A 20387-nucleotide genomic window follows, 5' to 3' on the forward strand; every position below is an offset into this window, starting at 1 on the left:
ATTTAAAAATAAAAATTTCTTTTTTGGGTATTTAACGACGTTTAATAAATAGTTGTTGAAACTTTTACCTCTTCATGCCAGCGAAAAATGTCCTTCCTGGCGGCATTGGTTTGCTTATATCGCTAACTAGGTAGACGTGTTTAGTACACCGTTTTGATCGAGTCGAAGGAATAATACTCTTGCCTAACAAACACACAGAGTAGATTTGTTGTACAAGAGTTATTTTTGGTTGGTTGCGTACTTTGGTGAATTGATTGTTTTCATCAATTGTTTTGAAAGAAAGTGTGTGTTTTTGGTGGGAGTGTGTTGTCAATGGTAGGCACAAACGTGAATTACTAAACTATCACTCGCTTAGGTTTAGGAAATGCTAACTTCAAATTTATTCAAAAAAAAATATTTATAATTTTTCGTGTGTTTGCTTGTGCGGTTTTACGTGCATACATCGAACATGAATTTATAAACACTGCCAGTTCTTTAATGGACTGCTACAATAAACATTCAACATCTAAAAATCATGCAAAACATGCAGCACGGTTGAGGAGTGAAGAAAAGGGGTAGGTCTAAATGCTTTCAAGTGGGGACGCAGGAATGTTGTGTTTCGTGTATAGGTGCCAAAAATTCACACCTGGCTACAGCGCCTTTCACACGTGAAACGTGTTGGGGTGTTCAAGTACCTAATGCTTGGAAGTGTTGGAATTTTTCCTGTTTGTTCAAGGCAAGAAATTTAGCAAAGAGCTTTTCCTTTCGCACTAGCACTCTTGTGTTCGAATGGGTGTTTCTGTGTGTGGAAAATCCTGAGGCTAATCCAAAGTGGGTAAAAAGAGGTTGTTCAAAAATTCACGACAAAACATAAAAGCGCGGGATTGTAACGAAACGAAAATCGTAGGAAGAACACACACAGGTATAAATACATATTCACAACACAGGAAAAAGGAAAGGAGCCAGCAAAAGGAAAAACATAAAAGGAATTACTTAAACGGTACAAGAGTTCATTGAAAATGTGTGTTATTTTATTTTGTTTTGCTTTTTTTGTTCTCCAATTGGCAGCATGGTCGGTCGAAGCGAAAGTTCGTTCAGTCAGAAGCTAATGTTTTCATTTTTTCCTGCATTCGTTTTACACTGAAAGCATAAGCGTTTGGTCGATTCATGGGGGAGGGAGCGCTCCCTCCTTTCAAACCGTAGAGAAACGTAAAGAGAGGTGTGAATAAGGTTCACGTGTGATATTTTTCTTTTATTTTTCGAGGAAGGTTGAGAGCGTTGAAAATTGTTCTGGAAATTGTAAGGTGTTGAGGTAGAGATCAAACGCGAGAAGAATTAAACATTAAAGGTTAGGTTTGGGGGCAATGTTGCCAGTATTAGTTATTTTGTCGATAGGTTGACAATTTTTATTCATTAACACCTAAACTCCCACGCTCGTGAAGAATATAGATTAGATGACATTTTGGATTATTTATTGAAAGTTGATTATTTATTCCAGCCATCGTTTTTTTGTATTTTATTTGTTAGATAAAAAAAAGGTTCAACTGTGAAAAAATAATGATAGAATCTCAGAGTAGATATTTATTAAAATCATGGTTAAAATGTCAATACTGATTGATATTTATTGGAAAAATTATCAGATAAGTTGCAATTTAGTGTCCTCTAAAATGGATGAAAGTGTTGCCAAATTTGTATAGACGAACCGATGATAACAAGTATAAAAATCAAAATTTCGAAAAAGGTCGAATGCTTCGTACAAAGTTGCGAAAGTCGTGCAAAAATATATTAAAAATCTCAATTTCTAACATTAATTTGCAAAAGCTATGAGAAAAGTCAAACCAATCCCGAATCTTACTGGCACAGTTTGAAGTACTCAAAAAGGCCTTTAGAGTGCAACTTTGAGAATTGAAATTGATTAAGTTTACCGAAAATGCGAGCAATTTTATGATTTTTTTCATCTTTTGAAACGCAAACTTTAAGGTCTGTTTTACCCCACTTCCCTAACCTGTTCGTCTCTTTTTCATATTTGACTTGAGTTCATCTCATGTATTGACAAACAAACGCAAAAAGTTTCATTCAAATTGGAGCACCTTTAGAACAAACTGGTCAAAATTTACACAACACTGAATCTCGAGACTCAAGAATTCTGGTAATAATTCGGCGTATAAGTTGTGACTTTTATGAACAAAATATTTTTTTTCTTGAGGATTCCTATATTCCTTATTTAAGAAATAAATTTATTGTCTTACTTAAGCTCGGTGGCATAGATTGCCGAAAAATTTATTGAAAATATTCGTTATATTAATTTATGTTTTTTTTAAATTAAAAATAGCGTTATAAGAATTTTGAATCAGAAAACTACATTAAAATTCCGCCGATTTGGCCACCCTGAATTCAAGATCAATTTAACAGGCTGAGTGACGGCGATGACGGAAAGGTTGTACACCTGAGCTAGACAGCAGAATGGTTTGGTCTTATTGTGTAAATCTCAGGGAAAAAATGTCTGTATTTATTGCGGTAGACATCGTCGTCTGATACCACTCCGGCTGTATGTGTTGATGCTTGAAAAATATCAAGTGTCTACGGGGTCGTCATCCCAGCTGCTGCTCCACGTGGCCACTTCTGAGCAGCTGTTCATACGATTCGAGCATGATTTCCGCTCTCCAAAGCACCTGTTCCAGGCATTTGAAGCACTTTTTAGCTAATACATTTTTCATTTGCCCTGTTTTGATTCACCCAAGTGGACGGCAAAAATTGTGTTGCGCCATTTTTTCGCTCTTCTGGCAATAGTTTTTGTTTGAACAACCGTGAAACCTCGGGAATGTGCAGAATATCTGGCTACATGTACTGTGCAGAATTTCACAAAATTGCATAAAGAAATGGCTTCCATGGGACATCGGATATTTGCGCTCGATTTTACTGAGTGGAAAATTTCCCCTCCTAGCATGGAAAGTTTCCAGCAACGATTTCCTCCTAGAGTATCGCTTTGCTTCGTGGAAATTTAATGCTGAGCTTGGCAATCTGAAATGCTGCTGCGGAAGTTTTGCAAAGTTTTAAGCATTATACGTAATGGGCAGAAGTTGATGCAAGTTTCAAAACGCAACAATCTTCTCCCAGTTCTACTACATAATGCATTTAATAACAGAAAAGTGTAATTACATTTTCCATGTTAATTGCTACCAACGGAAGCTTAAAGTAGAGAAAAATGAAGTTTCGTGTAAGTTCCACAAGTCCCACAGAAAAAAGGCGCTCTTTCCAGAATGGATTGCCCATGAATGGAAAAATGTTTTCTTTACAGCTTTTCCTCGGGCGCGGAAAAATGTGGAAAGCCATGGTGCGTTGGATTCATGAGGTCTCTCCGTGTACCAGTGGTGTAGAATAAGTTGAATTTGCTAAATGTAAAACGAAAAAAAGAAAACCTTGTCAGAGTATGACTTGTTTATCTTCCTTTGGCTATAGATTCAGATGGGTTTTAAATTTATTTCATTAAACATCTCAAATATGAGTCAGATTATCATACTGCACCTATGGGTTTGCTTAACATCCTTGTATTTCCCAGTACAGAGATTTTTTTGCTGCATTTGTAATTCTTCCGTTCCGGGAAAAACCATCGTACAAAACCATGGAGTGTGTGACCTTACTTTTGTGTAAATCCTGTTCAAAGTGCTCAACAGGAGGTAGAAATTGCTCCATTTCCCCGAACCCATATGGAGGATACTGTCACCCACTTCCCTCACACCAAACCAAACCTTGTGCACTTGTTGATTGTTGAATTTACACTCGAAAGAGAAAGCGAGCAAGCGTTTTGTTCGAATTGTTTGCGTACTTGTGCATTTCATGGCTTTCGGAAAGTGTCTTTTGCTGGGTCGGAAAAAAAATGTACAGCAAAATGCGGATGTTGAAAATCCAATTCCAGCACGCTTTTGAACAAAAACATTCCAGCGAACTGTGAAGGACGCCGACGGTCAGAAAATTCGTGGAAGTCGTGTGACGATGTCGTGGCTTAGTTAATATTCATCGAGATAAGAACTTACGGGGGATCTCTGGGAATTTTTCTACATGTTAACCAATTTTTATTGAAAGTTTAGTAGACATTTGTTAAACATAACAACATTTGCTTTAGATGACACGTTTTTTCTTCTGTTCTGTTATGCAATATTTACTGAAACTTGTTTTGTTTTTTCAAGATTTGTTTTATGGCGGAATCATGTGTTTAATGGTCAAGTATTATCAAATTCAAGTTTAATTATTCATGACTAAAAATAATAGAGATAAAATGATTAGCAACAAATTCAGTTGAGTTGATTTAAAACGATTTTTAAATCTATTACTACACAAAATTTCAACTAAAATACGATAACAATTTAACGACTTTCTTCCAGAGAACAGCTTGCAATTGTGCGGATCGACTAAAAACCTTATTACAATTCATAGGAAGTGATCCCGTCACCAATAAAAACCCGCATCGGATGAAAACAAGAACGGACCAACATGGCCGCTGCAGAGGCTGGACACAGTTTTGAAGGACCATACCTGGCGTGGCGGTGGGGGCGGTGGCGTTGGTCGGAGGCGCCATCTGCTTAAAGATTGACTCGAAGGGGATCTTGAAGCGCACGATTCGGTACCGCCGGTCGCTGGATTCGGTCGTCTCGATATTGACAGCTGGATGGAAAGGAAACGGAAATCAATTGCCGTCGAGTGACTAATGGTCCCGTTTCCGCATGGCCGCGCGCCGCCCGAATCTGTCACCGGGGAAGCGTCGTCGTATTTCGCCGTACATGGGACGAAGAGCAGAGGCGGACGCACAAACACCTTGGCGAGAAAACCCCGAAAGCTTGAACCTTAACGGTAGCGAAAGCCCTTCCCGATCCGATGCGACACTTATGAACCAATTCATCAACCCTTAAAGCTCTGGTGTGGCAAGACCGTGATGGTTTAGGGGGGGGGGGATGTGAGGAAGCTTTCTAGAGGTGGGTTTTTATTAACATGCGATAAATCTTTCAACGAGCGGATTAGAGACCGAACGAAAGGAGTTGATGTATGTGGCGTGTGGGGTTAGTAGATTTTACTTTCATGTAGGTTGTGTGAAATGTTGCCACCACCAATGTTGTAACCTTCTTTTGATGCTGAGTTTTATAGTGATTGGTTCAAAGATTAGTTGTGTTTGTGTTGTAATCATGAGCGATTTATAGGAATGGTAAAATGATTGAATTTGGGTTTATTTTGAAATTAAAAAGAAATGAAAACTTTATTCTTAATGACCGATAATTTCAAATAATAACGAGTGTGTTATTGGATAATTTTCAAGTTACGGTCAATTTACTAAAATATTTGTGCACGAGTTCTTAAAAAAAGTACCTCGAATCGGAATTTTGTTAGCAAAATTCTCCCATTTTAAAATGAATTTTGTGATTTTTTCCGGGAAGTCTGATGAAAATAATAAGATTAGACATAAACTGTTTGGTCCACACACGACCAACACTGCTTTTGAAAGCTCCATAATACTATTTTTCCTCAAAAGCCCAATACATTCGTTTTCGCCCAAAGGACTTAAATAAGTTTATGTGACGAATTGTGGAATTATGATTCATCAAACAAAATAATTTTGTCACTTTTTGAAAAAAAAAAAAAATTAGAGCCGCTCTAACTTAGCTGTTATGTCCCTTTATGTCCAAATAAAAATATCAATAACTAACTCCATTTGAACCAAGGCACCTCCTTTTGAATTTTGGGCTATTTTCACTTTGACTTTGATAGGATTTGAATTTGTTTTTGGAATATTTTCCAACAGGTAAGGGACCATCCATAAACCACGTGGACACTTTAGGGGGGGGGTTGAGATTTCCAAAAAAGTGTCCACGTGGTTTGTGGATGGTTTCTAAGGTTTTTCTCATGATTTTTTATTTTTAAAACAGGTAGGCCACACAAAGTCAATGCACCGTTTAAAAAAAAAAAAAAAAGTTTTATCAATAGTGTTAAGAAAAACAGTTACGTTAAAAATTCTTAGTTTAAATTCTGGAGTTTTTCTTGCTGAAATCATATTTAAGATGTCCAAACATTATTTGCACGTTAAATGTACCATCACTAAAGTAGCTTATTTAGTTTTTAAGAAAAAAAAAACAATGTTTGTGTTTAGTCAACTAAATTTCTAAGCTTTTTAACAAAATATATATATGTTTTAGATAAAATTGTTAAAAACTCGGAATTTGGCCTGAAATGTTTTTAAACATGTTTTGTTCATAAAGTTATCGATTTATATTGCATTTTATACTGAATCCGAAGCACGAATCACTAGATTCCACATTTTGCATGAAATTTGTTCAACTGAAACTGCCTATAAATTTGAAGATTTTTTTACATTGTGTTTCAAAAACACACATTATTTATTATTTACAAACTTATTTAACCTTCTTCTAGTGGAAAATTGTCCAAAGAAACCAAAAAGGCATTCCGCTTTCCGATTCAAATTCATGTTCATTGAGAAAATCGTGACACTTTGAGAAGTTTAAAATAATGACTTTCTTCAACATTTTCTTAACTACAGTTAACTAACTTTTTAAACTTTTCAAAACTTTATGAAAAGTTCTTTTTGAGGTACTTTGAACGCTTCTCTACCACGGTCAGTATGATTCTAAACAATTCCGTAAGTATTTTAATTGTGCTCTTCATTTTGCGGAAAAATCACAAACCTATCAAATTCACCTCGGCTGTCAAAGTCACCCCGTTTTACGGTATTAGTTTAGAACTAAGTTCATTTGAATAAAAGTTGTGTTTATTAGACGCCATTTCTCATTTGAATAGGAAATTTAAGCAGAATTGAAACTTCATGTATGTTTTTAAAAGATTGGTATGACAATATTTTCGTATTGCTAGGTCATTTTGGGTCTCGTGGCGCAGGGGTAGCGGCTTCGGCTGCCGATCCCGATGATGCTATGAGACGCGGGTTCGATTCCCGCCTTATCCACTGAGCTTCTATCGGTTGGTGAAGTAAAACGTCGGTCCCGGTTTCTCCTGTTTCGTCAGAGGCGCTGAAGCAGAAATCCCACGTTAGAGGAAGGCCATGCCCCGGGGGGCGTAGTGTCAATAGTTTCGTTTTTTTAGGTCATTTTGCACAGACAATTTTGCTTTTAAGAATTTTATGTTTTTTCACTGCTTAAAACATTTACCGGCCATGCCAAACTTGGAAGCTAATATCTATATTTTTTTGAATATCAATTTTTTTACGATTGCATTTATCGTAAGTTGGGATGACTTTAATAGGATTGAATTTCATTTTCAACTTTTATTCAATTTATAGACCATGCCCGTGAACGTTTTAGCAAAATAGTGTTTTAAATAGTGCTTTAAAAAATAGTTTTGCTCTAAATTGATATTAAAAAAACCTAACCGAAAATTGTACAAAATTAATGTATTACGTAAAATTGATAATTAGCAAGGTTACTCAAAATGTTTAAATTGAAAAAAATCATGGGTGTTAATTTAAGATTACCATTTTTTTTTATAAATGTATACAAATTAGTGTATTAAATTTCAAAATTTATTGATTTTTTTTTCATGGAAAAATAAATGTTTGTTTCTGAGAAACTTACGCCTTATTAAAAATGCCTATACATATGAAGATATTCTAGAATTGTGTTCTAATAGCACTTAAAACTAGTAAATTAAATACTTATTTCAACAGTTCTTGCTGTAAAATTGTCAAAAGAATCCGATAATGCAGGCCGTATTCCGATGCAACGCACATTGAGTGTTTTGAAATAATCCTGTTTATCAATGCTTTTATAACAAAACTTTGAAAATCTTTGATAATTCGTACTTTTCATATTGCTGAAAAACCTGAATTCTTGAAAAATATCTGAAAACCCCATCAATCTCACCCCGGTTTACGGTGTAGTAGTGTTAACGTAAGTTCACGGTAAATATTGAGTGAAAATTACTTTTAAAGAGCTTTTTGTTGATGAGAAAATAATGTGAAAATTAATTACTAGCCTTTATATTTCGGTTTTAAAGAAACAGTTTAAATGCTTATTCAAATCACACAATCGCGCAGGCTTTCCAATGTACCTGGCTGTTCCTAGGTAACGAATTCTGAAAAAAACGTACTGTTAAACCCTTGATTGGCCTGATTGGCATGCCCAATTTTCGCAACTAAACATTATTTAAAGTTACCTAAAATGTTGTTCACCAACAACTTCGCTCTGAAGCAGCATTCATACTTGACAGAATCAAGGGCTGTTTGAATCAATTAAATCCTCGCTACATGAAAGTGATACATTTTTTTGGCACTCGACAAAATTTTCAAACTCATTTCGCATTCAGCACATCCCATTGACGAACTGATTGCGACATTGATCGCTCACTGGTTGACATTTTTCCAAGCTCACGTCACCCGGCTGCCACGGGGCAGAGTTGAGTTTCCCAATTGGCGTCAAATTGGACTCTGTTTTCGACAAACAAACAGTGAATTTTCCGGGGGTAAATTGATATGTAAATTGGCAACTGCAGAGAGTAGCCACCTCTTCTGGGTTGGGGCTATGTATCGTGAGAGTTCAAGCGTCACGTTTTTCCGGAGAGTTGAATGTGCAAAACTAACATAAAGCTTTCTCACCCATACGCGGGGCGGCGATGATTTGCGAGTAGATTACTAATCAAAACAAAGCGTGACGAGCTTCGTTTTGTTGACCCTAAATTAAACTTGGAACGCGACCCTCACAACATGGTTTGGTTATTTTAAGGGGTTATTTCAAATGTTGAACGCAAAACGACCAACTGCAGTGTTTGAGGCACACTCAATTGGAAAATTAATTTTGAGTTCGATGAACAAACTGGAGTGTGCGCTTTTGGAAACGTTTATTTTGATCGTTCCGAATTGAATAACGAGTAGGGAGGGTTGGTGGAAATTTAATTTAACTGGTGAATAGTTTAAGCTTAACATGCGACCATTTTTGGCCAGAGGGGATTTGTGGAAATACGATTTGGTGGGTTGGTTCAGTGGGCTTATAACAACAAGAGCGTTTAATTTGGTTTTCAATGTTTGTCAGCAAAATTTTTTCTAGATGGCTGTTAACTCCGATCAACAAGTTGATCTGTGTTTAATGTTATAATTTGTTTTGAAAATTTAATTATTGCTCTGTTATTTTTCTAATGGCGTTCTTTGAATAATGAATGAATATTAGTGTATGAGAATGAGTCTACTTTAAACGGTTTCATTGTAACATAACGAAAAATATGTCAGATTTATGTGTTGCAAAAGTCAGACAATCTACCCTCGAAAGTTCAAGCTATAAAAAAATCAGCATTTTCGTATTCTTTTGCTTCAAACTTTTCCAAAAAGTATTGTCGTCAAGATAGAGAGCTGAACGAAAGCACTTTTGCTTCAAACTTTTCCAAAATGTATTGTGGTCAAGATAGAGAGCTAAACGAAAGCACTTTTGGTACAAACTACAGTGTCACAGGACATTAATTTCAAAGCAAAAAGTGTATGTTCTGCGTTTGGTGATGTGTGAGAGTTTTTTTGTGATTTTTGTCACTTATAAAATAATGGAATTTTCTGAAACGAAAAAAATGGTAGATTGAAATTATGAGAAATTAGATTAGATTTTGAGAATCAGTGAGAAAAATGTTTTGTTTTTGCCATTCGTTTTACAAATTTAACTGAAATTTGAGTAGAAAGTGTTATGATGAATACAATTTGTTTTATTTTTTTAAATGCTTGTCGAGGTCAAATCAACAAGTTATAAATAGGTCATTTGTTAACCATATATGTATTAGAAAAAAAAAAAACATTCAAATCAGAATGAACGAATCGGGTGTTTTTATGGTGTTTGCAGAATTTATCGTTTCTGGGTTCACTTTCAAGCTCAAGCTTAATTTATTTTTTTCTGGTTCCTAGCTTTATAACAATTATTGGCTGTCTTGATCTAAAAGTAGATGATACAGTCATCCCACATATTCGGAACACCCACAAATTCGGAACATTTTTGTGATAATTTGTCAATTGCATTTATGCGACCCTACTATTTTTAGGACCTTTATTTGTACATTTTCTTGCTATTTCACAACCAAAAGTAGTTCTTTTTGAACAAAAAACTGAATTTCGAGACTATTTTATCCAGAGCTGCAAAACATTGTCTCCAAATTGCCTGTTCCATAATTGTGGGATGTTATTGTTCCTCCCACAATTGTGGAACACCTGAAATAAACTACTGTTTTCACACAAAATCTATCAGACCATTCATAAAACATAACTAAGCTTTAGTTTCACTAGTTGCAGTGTGTGAAGTCATTGTTTTGTTACAAATATGTACTCCTGGAGAGATCAAAAGTTTGTTTACATCCGTAAGCAAAAAGTCCGAATTTGTGGATTTCAAGGGTCAAAGTTTTTCTACAAAAACCTGATATAAAATCAAAATTTGCAGTTGTTCGATACAGCATTCAAAAGATCGCAAGGCTTTCAAATGAAGGTAAAAGCGAATCATTAAGTTCAATTATCGATTTTCTATGATTTTTTGAACATTGGCCGATCTGTAAACTGTTCCGAATATGAGGGATAAAACTGTACCACCTACGACCTGTTAGAGTCGCATATTTTGAAGATAAGAAAATCACAGGTTGGATATTTTTTAATCGATTTGAATTAAAATTTTAAATCGATCTTAATTGAGATTTCAAATCTTTTATGTGAAGTAACACTGTTTTATTGACGGTTGTTTTCCCTTTCAGTGTTGCATTTATTTATGATTTTCCATATGATTTGGCATTTAATCGAAAAATGGAACAAAATTAAGACTGTTTTCCTGTTCATTTGATGCATGATTCAAAGATCGGTTTAAATTTGACATTTTACTTTCTACAGTTCTGAGTTGTAATGGTGTACTACAAAATATCCCGAATACAGGTATACTCAAACTCCGATGGTATGACACCAACTGTTGTCAAACGGACCCGTTCGTTTCACTTTTTAGTTTGACACCCCTTTTACACGGAGTTCACACACACTACCAAACGTTTGTTTTGATAGTGTGCGTGAGCGCCGTATAGAAAGTGACAGTTCTTCCTTTTTAGGTTTGACTTTAACCAACTAACGGGGTACAAACTAAAAAAAGTGTCAAACGAAAAAGTTACCAACCACCGTATGAGTGTACACAACAGTGGCTTAGACGAGGTACATTGTTTCTTACGGGATTTAACGCGTAAAAAGTTATATAATTTATAATTTTTTCTCTAAATATTTTCTGACATATTTTCTACCAGAATTGCTCTCGTCAAAACAATCTACCAATTTTTCCATACACTAAATGGAACCTAACATTTGAAAAGGTCACATAACTATTGTAAACAAACGTGTCTCCCTTTCACTCAAATGACTGTTTACGTAAGGTGTGCGAGAGAGATACACTTTTGTTTACAAAAGGCATGTGCCCTAATGAAATGGAAGGCACGAAATGTCTTTCCCTCAAACGTGTGCACAACGAGAGGCGTGTGTGTAGGTGCAATGCGTGTGTGGTTGTTCTCTCATGGTTCATGTAGTTTCCGGTAAGAGTGTGATGACAACAAAGGGCTTGCATGTCTTTTCTGCGTGTTGTCTGATGCGCTCAGGTGAAAAAGCACGGGTGTGTTTGGCGGGTGATGGTGGGTGATGGACGCGTGTCCTTGAGGGGGTGTGGGTGAAGTAATTTTGTAATAGAGAATGGAAAATCTAGTTGGTTTCGATGGGGGTTGCAAAAACTCGCTAATAAAACACACTTTGTTTGTAAAATAGATATTTGATTTTTGCGGGTGACAGCTACCAATTCACTTGAAAACAGGTGTGTGTTTGTGATTATACTGAGAGTTTACAGAGTAGGACTTAGGGGTTTGAGTAAGGTAAAAAAAGTTGAATAATTACGCACTGCGTGTGCTAATTAGATGATAATTCATAGAGTCTTGATTGGTTGGTTGTGTGAAAAATGAAAATTGTTTGTTTATCTGTTGTTGGTTGAGCAAATCGTTGCGCAACTGTCCGCAGAACATTAACGGTAGCGCCGAGGCCCCGCCCAGTCTGAGCATGGTCGGAATGTTGTTGGAATTAACGCTACTGTTACTATTAGTATGGTCTGAGAGAAACACGTTACTGTTACGGTCCCCGCCGGGGTGTGACCCGTTGTTTTCGTTCGAGCTGCCACGGCGCTGCGTCCCGGACCCGGAGAAAATTCCGCTCACGAAGCTGGACCGGCGTGAGGCCGTGTGGCAGAGGCTGGCCGTGGACAAGAAGCCCCGACCCGGGACCAAGTCGTTGGCGGTGACATTGGCCACCACGGCCGTGCCGGGAATCGACGACATCGACGCCATCTCAAGATCCGCTGGATTTTCAGTTGTCGTCATCGGTGGTGGTGATGGTATGTTGATGAGTATTGGTTGTGAGTTGTAGCAAATTGAAACAGTTTTTTTTTGGGTTTGGTAAAATCGTGGCGAGCAGTAGAAGAAATCGATGAACGAGTTTTGATTAGATTCAGACGGTATCAGCATATGGGTTCGGTGTCTGTTGTTCTGGTTTTGGACAGAGGTTAACTTGAACTTAAAGCATCGAAATAATAATTGAAACATAGTTGAAGAAGCGTCTTGAAGTAGAGACAGATGAAGAGATAAGAGGAAGAATAGCTGAAGAATTTGCAAATAAAACGTTGCAGTAGAACTTATGAAGAGTGGAATAAGTGTAGTTTTCTAGTAAAACTAAACTGAAATAACAAGCATGAGTGCTTTATGTGTATTTTTTTATTCAAGTGACTTTTTTTTTATAAAACTGGTTCAAAAATAAATGTGTCACAAAAAATCAGTCATATAGAAATGTAGTATTTTGAAATTTTTGTTAAAGAATTTTTAATAATAATATGTCGTTGAAATAAAACGAACGATACATTGTTGAGTTAGCCAGCTTTTTCCTGAATATAAAGTCTTGAATAATGACAGCTTTTAAGTGGAATTCGACCACTTAGATTTTGATTAAGTTGAGTTTAAAACAGACATAAAAGACTTCAAAAACTGCCTCAATGAATTACTGTGCGTCATATTCTAAAGTAGGTACCAATATAAAATTCCATAACTTCTTGATCTCCTACAATGGGCCTTCAGCAGAAATTTGAAATACTGTTTTTTAGAGACTATTTTTTGGCAGCTCCCTCATTATCGATAGAAAATTATTGAAACTTGAACTTTTTAACTTTATTTTCAATATTTCAGTTTCATTATAAAACAAAATTATTGTCTGAATATTTAAATTTCCCTGAACGCGAAACGTATCTGTTGATAAAATAAATCATCTTTTTGATTGTTCAAGACTGAGTAGCTGGAAATAGATTCGTTCGCGAAGAAGTAATTCAAAATCATAACGTTTTTTTTGTTATTTTAATTTCATAAAACACCCAATTTCATAAGCTATTATAACTCTTCTAGTAAGAATATTTGTATAGTGCTTCTAATGACCATCGATACTATTCATGTTTCAAAGGCTTTTCACGAAAGACCGCTAAACTTTTTTCAGCAGTTCTGAATCCTCTTTATTTATTTTTTGTTGACACTTGAATTCCATCGCGTTCTTTGTAATATAGCTATCGTAAGTATGTTTAATATTGTTATACATTCCAGTGGATTCTACTAAAAAATAAATTCTTTCTCGACACAATGCATGCTAGTTTACTTTTTCTCATATTTTTAGTGATCACCATCAGTAACCATCGTGTGTGAAAAAAGTATGCAACAAAAGTGTTTTGAAATGCTTAGAGTTTTATAAACAGCAAATTCACATTTAACAAGCCCGTTAAAGGATACAGAAAACTGAAAATTCCATGCGACACTGACGACGGAAATCGTAATAAAAAAACTATGATTTGAGAACAAATCAAAAGAAGTTTCCAGTAGGTGATAGTTTCCTAGAAAAAGAAACCGATTTTTATTTCTGCGACCTTCTAGCCCGAATCGGCTAAACCGTTAAGGGTTAAACTAAAGGATAAAACACAGCACACCAGAGAGAAAGTGAGAAAGAGCAAGATAGGGGAAGAACGTCTAAACAGTGATCGCAACTAGAAATTAAACTAAAATCAAATCGTTATCTGGAATCGTTACAACAAAAATCAAAAACATCAACTAAAAGTTCACCGATTTTCGCCCAAGGTGACAACTGGCACAAAACAACTAGAACTAAAACAATTGTAACGACGGATCTATCGTGAAACACAACGGGTACGGTTAGAAGTAGCAAGGTTAACGTTAACATTTAAAACAAGTTTTTTTTGTTGTTTGGTTTGGTTTTTGGTTACACGTTGTGGGTGTGTTCTGAGGGAGAGAGAGGGTGGACTAATTTTGAGGCAACTCACCATCGGAATTTTTCTTGGACAGTGCTGTTTCCGCGACCGAGTCTTCACTGAGACTGGGATTCATCGGTCTACCGTTGTTGGTCACTTCTTTTGTATGGTTTGTATTTTGGTTTTGTTTTCAGTTATGGAGGTTGATTTAATGGTTGTTTTGGTGTGTACAAGGCGCGTGACGTTGTGTGATTAGATACGGGTTCGAACACCGGTCGAAGGATGATTGATAGGTTTTTTTTGTACATTTGTTTATTTTTTTTGTGGTAATGTTGATAATTTAGAACGAGAAGGAAAAAAGAGTTTGATAAGAGAGTAACCGCAGGTGAGATAAATGCTACAAGAAGGAGTTAGTATGATGTTGGCTAGAATGAATAATGCTACTGCAATTTAAGGTGGTTCCATTTTGGGCGTTTATTGTTTCACTGTGTTTGAGGAATATTGAGGAAAGTTCATGCCATTATAAGATTCTAGTAACATTAGAGATATAAACGACTGATTGAGTAATATTTTGGGTTAAATAGTTGATAATCGTACAATTTGGGAATTGATATAGATATTGAGAGGAAAATACTGATAATCTCTACTGGAAAGCTGCTTTAGGGTACAGAAATCCGATTTGCAACGTAGTTTAAATGGTGAGTAAAGGTATTATAAACGAGTAACAGTTCAAACACGAAATATAACTGCTGTCATGGGCTTTGTTATGGAGAAGTATTGAGCTGATTAGCATGAAATACGGGAGGGGAATATTGGCAAATATGGTGCTTATTTGAAAAGCGCGTTAGCAAAATATTAAGGGATAGGAAGAGCTTAGCAGTTTGAGAATCATTCGGTGTGATTGTACGTGAAATTTGAGGTTTGAATTGGATATTTTTTTACTATTGGAATTTTTACGATGCGGTGGTCATCATATAAACTATTGTTATATTTAATGGTTAAAATTTGTGTTCATATAAATTTTATCAATTTTAAGTTGACTTTTATTTGATGTTAAATTGTCTACGGAAATTTGCATTATCCATAAAGAGTTTTGGATAACCTTTTAACGGTGCACATCAATTAGAACTTTTTGCGCCGATATTTTTGCTACACACATTTTCAGTACAGAGCCATTACACATCAAACAAGCAGGATCCAAATTAAAAGTTCTCCGATTTAGCTCAAATTTGGCATGGGAGTTCCCTGGTCAAAATAGTTAGACCTGTATTTTTTGTTTTAAAATTAATTAAAAAAATGAAATTAATAAATTTAAAAAAAAAAAAATTAGTTGAAGATATCCGAAGTTCTTCGGATAATTGAGGCTTCAGATAATCGAGGCTTTATGATGAATTTATTTGAGCATTTGTCTCAAAAACAAGAAGATTTTTTTTCAAACTGTCGTCCATTAATTTAAAAATCATATTTTCAACTATTGATGAAATTAAGGTTAGTCCAAAGGTCCAAAATTCAAAGTGAACGTGTTTCTGGGGATCTTCTAGCTTATAATTCCTTTCGAATGGATCATGTGCCGACATTTTGTTGGTCGGATTAATCCTTTATTGAATTTCCAAAACGTTGTAAGGAAAATGTACTGTAGAATGTAGCTCATAATTTTGAAAGTCAATGTCTAAAACTGATGGTTTTTCATCTTAGTTTATGAGTAATTCTCCGCCAATTTACCCAGCAATTGCCCCGACCCCTCTTCGATTTGCGTGAAACTTTGTCCTAAGGGGTAACTTTTGTCCTTGAACACGAATTTGAGGTCCGTTTTTTGATATCTCATGACGGAGGGGCGGTAAGACCCCTTTCATTTTTGAACATTCGAAAAAAGAGGTGTTTTTCAATAATTTGCAGCCTGAAACGGTGATGAGATAAAAATTTGGTGTCAAAGGGACTTTTATGTAAAATTAGACGCCTGATTTGATGGCGTAATCAGAATTCCGAAAAAACGTATTTTTCATCGCAAAAACACTTTTTTTTTTAAACTCTGCCATTATCCGTTAGGGTAGAGTAGTCATCAATGAGACACGGGGAACAATGATAAAATGGCTCTCACAAGACGTAAAATTGTTAAAAAAAAATTGTTTGGTATAAATAAACGGATTTTACAAAATTTAAATATTTTCCAGTATAACTTTTGTTAACTAAAGTTCCAAGTTGGAAAAATTGCTTTAAAATGTCCAAGACAAGTCACCTGCAATGAATCAACAGAAGAACATGATGTTTAGCTAGAAAAATATTGATTTTCGGAGAGTGTCTCATTGTTCCCCAGCTGTCTCATTGTTCCTGCCAAGTGCGTCCACAATGAGACAGTTTAATAACTCTGGCTGTGGGCGTCAGATCAATCTCATATTTTGATCAATGTTAGAACAAATTAAAAGAAAGAAAATGCGACAAAAAGCTCTTTAAAACATGCTGATGAAAAAATACAAAAATCGCTAAAGTTAAAAAACCAAAAGTGTCTCATTGATGACTACTCTACCCTACTCGACTGTATAAAAATTGGAACAAGTCATTTTAAGGGAAATTTAATTTACTTTTCGAATCTACATTGACCCAGAAAAGTCATTCTTTCATTTAGAACATTTTTTCATTTTTAAATTTCGTGTTTTTTTAACTTTGCAGGGTTATTTTTTAGAGTGTAATAATGCTCTACAAAGTTGTAGAGCATACAATTACAAAAAATTTGATATACATACATAAGGGGTTTAAGAGGCAGTATTTGTAGATTCTGCTCGGTTTGTTCTAGAGGTCGTATCGAGGTGCTCCGATTTGGATGAAACTTTCAGGGTTTGTTTGTCTATACATGAGATGAACTCATGCCAAATATGAGCCCTCTACGACAAAGGGAAGTGGGGTAAAACGGGCATTGAAGTTTGAGGTCCAAAAAACATGAAAAATCTTAAAATTGCTCGCATTTCCGTAAATCTTCATCAATTCCAACTCTCTTAGATGCATTCGAATGGTCTATTGAAGCCCTTCAAAATGTGCTATAGACATCCAGGATTGGTATTAATTTTTCTCATAGCTTTTGCAAATTACTGTTAAAAATGGATTTTTTTAAAACCTTAATAACTTTTCCCAACAGCCTCCAACACCCATACTCCCATAGGTCAAAAGTTAGGGAATTTCATGGACTATAAGCCTACGGTACTAACTTTTTGGCCAATCGCAGTTTTTCTCATAGTTTTACGGGTTTTCTAGAACAAACATTTTACAACGTTAGTTTTTGCCCTGTAGATCGAGAAGACGGCACTTTTTGGTATCAATTTTGTCATATTCGGAATCCTCGGACAATTTCACGTAAGTTAGAAGTATTGGAGTTGTAATATTTCTTTAAAAAATAATTAAATAAAACTTTTTTGAAAAAAGAAAAAGATCTTATTAACCCTATGACCAATACGTCAAATGCTGTATCAAGTAGGCGAAAACCTGTTTTACCCCTAATCCAACAAATTGTTAAAAAATATTTTAATTCATTCTAAACGGCAATTTTTCCAATCAAATTTACAACTCCAATACTTCTAACTTACGTGAAATTGTCCGAGGATTCCGAATATGACAAAATTGATACCAAAAAGTGCCGTCTTCTCGATCTACAGGGCAAAAACTAACGTTGTAAAATGTTTGTTCTAGAAAACCCGTAAAACTATGAGAAAAACTGCGATTGGCCAAAAAGTTAATACCGTAGGCTTATAGTCCATGAAATTCCCTAACTTTTGACCTATGGGAGTATGGGTGTTGGAGGCTGTTGGGAAAAGTTATCAAGGTTTTAAAAAAATCCATTTTTAACAGTAATTTGCAAAAGCTATGAGAAAAAGTAAAACCAATCCTGGATGTCTATAGCACATTTTGAAGGGCTTCAAAAGACCATTCGAATGCATCTAAGAGAAATGGAATTGATGAAGTTTTACGGAAATGCGAGCAATTTTAAGATTTTTCATGTTTTTTGGACCTCAAACTTCAATGCCCGTTTTACCCCACTTCCCTTTGTCGTAAAGGGCTCATATTTGGCATGAGTTCATCTCATGTATAGACAAACAAACCCTGAAAGTTTCATCCAAATCGGAGCACCTCGATACGACCTGTTTCACATCGGTGAAAAACTCGCTCTTAATTGTAATCATCACGAGTTATCGCGATTTGACGAAAAAAAAGTTTTGAAAAACTTGGTCGTCGTCGATCATGGCCGTTCATCGTCACCCGCGACAAACACGGACGGCGAAACACAGAGAAACGCAAAAAGTAACTTTTTCAAAACATTGTTTTCGTAAAATCGCGATAACTCGTGAAGGTTACAAGCAAACCCTTTATGTTTGCACATTCTTCAAAATAACCCTTCAATGTTAGAAAAAACACGATATTTTAAAATGAAAAATTTTGTTCTAAATGAAAAAATGACCCTTCTGGGTCAATGTAAATTCGAAAAGTACTTTAAATTTTCCTTAAAATGACATGTTCCAAAAATATTTACAGTCGAGTAACGGAAAATTGCAGAGTTTTCAAAACATTTTTAGTGTTTTTTTTTTCGATGAAAAATACGTTTTTTCAGAATTCCGAGTACGCCATCAAATTTTACATAAAAGTCCCAGTGACACCAAATTTCCATCTCATCACCGTTTCAGGCTGCAAATTATTGAAAAACACCTCTTTTTTCGCATGCTCAAAAATGAAAGAGGTCGTACCGCCCCTCTTTCACGAGATATCAACAAACGGACCTTGGATTCGTGATCAGTTACCACTTAAGACAAAGTTTCACGCAAATCGAAGAGGGGTCGGGGCAACTTTTCCCGATTTCGTGTGAGTTGGTAGAGAATTACAGAGAAGCCTCTTTTTTCGCGGTGGCGTTACGCTTTTTGTTTCGTGGATTTCTCTTAAACCATAAAATATTTTTGCAATCTTCAAAAAGCGTTTTGTAGATCTGAACAAAACCTACAAATTTGCTTTTTAAAACATTGCAAAAATGTTTCGTCGTTCTAGAGAAATCGATAATATATAAACACGTAACGCACCGCGTAAAAACACGTTTGACTATACCCTTTTTAGAGCAAGGCTTCTCGATGTTGTGTCAATCGACTCAATTAAATCTTTGTAAATTTCATGCAAAAAAAAATATAATCTCAAATCCCGGGAAACCAGGCGCATCCATGGATGAATTCTAAGAAAAGGAGATCAAATACTCGGAATTTGGGCTGTTATTTTTTTGCCGGAAATAAACTCAATATTTTATTAATTATATTGGTATATATTGCATATTGTGCTCTCAACGTTTCGGCTTAAAGATGTTGATGGTTAGTATTAAGAACAATTTGTGTTTGATTCAAGTGTTACTTCATAGCTGATATGACCACCACCAATCGCGAATGATTCCTGTATTCGAAAACCAATCAACCCACACACACACACTCGTGAAAACGGAAAAGCCCAAAACTGAGTACTGTTTGCGAAGAAAGCTTTTGTGGCGCGAAAACTTTGGCTTCGAAAAACTTGTGTAGAGAAAAGCTTTCCAAACTTCAAAGAAAACCACGCTTTTAGTGATGATGAAATTAGGATGAATTTGTATGGTTGTTAAAAAAGTTAAGATTTCATACTACCACCAATTTTGCGTAACTATGGTTAAAAAAAGGCTCCACTCACCCAGGTTCTCCGAGGACGCGTTGATGTCCGTGACGCGGGGGCACCGCCCGGACCGGCCACTTCCGCTCGGGGGCTTTGCGTTGCCCGGCGAGTGCAGCGATTGACTCTTGTGGCGCCGGATCGTGGGCAGCCGGGCCACGAACGAGGCGTTGTGCTTGAAGCTCGACGACGCCCGCCTAATAAGTGAAATCTGACTCAGTCCATTTCTTCACAACAGTTAGAGGATTTTTTTGTGTGTGTGTTTTGTTTGCAGTCGTATAGTGGTTCATTTTATTTGTTGGTGTATATTTTATGCGTGTGTTTGTGTGTTGATGAGTTGATATTTTGAGAAGTGATATTACACGATATTAAAATTTTGTTGAAACGTATGTAAAGTTTTGAAAGGAAAAATTTAATAAAACACGAAGTAACGAAATCAAAACATTCAAAAGCACATTTACAATTTAACGC

General features: G+C 35.8%; 1 protein-coding gene across 18 annotated transcripts in view; it reads right to left on the minus strand.

The window, feature by feature from the left end:
- Window positions 1–20387, minus strand: part of LOC6036398 (potassium voltage-gated channel subfamily KQT member 1) — a 349585-nt gene that overhangs the window by 89005 nt on the left and 240193 nt on the right. For 7 of the 18 annotated variants that reach the window (XM_038263226.1, XM_038263225.1, XM_038263228.1 and 4 more), the window contains 3 exons: window positions 19938–20113; window positions 14331–14417; window positions 12093–12320 (listed from right to left, as the gene is read on the minus strand). In XM_038263226.1, the coding sequence (XP_038119154.1) occupies window positions 12093–12320; window positions 14331–14417; window positions 19938–20113 (491 nt within the window). Of the gene's footprint in view, window positions 1–11870; window positions 12321–14330; window positions 14418–19937; window positions 20144–20387 lie in introns of all 18 variants that reach the window. The other 11 variants (XM_038263233.1, XM_038263232.1, XM_038263237.1 and 8 more) reach the window with 7 other exon arrangements.

The sequence above is a fragment of the Culex quinquefasciatus genome, chromosome 3 (genome assembly GCF_015732765.1).
Source record: "Culex quinquefasciatus strain JHB chromosome 3, VPISU_Cqui_1.0_pri_paternal, whole genome shotgun sequence".
Classification (NCBI taxonomy): Eukaryota; Metazoa; Arthropoda; class Insecta; order Diptera; family Culicidae; genus Culex; species Culex quinquefasciatus.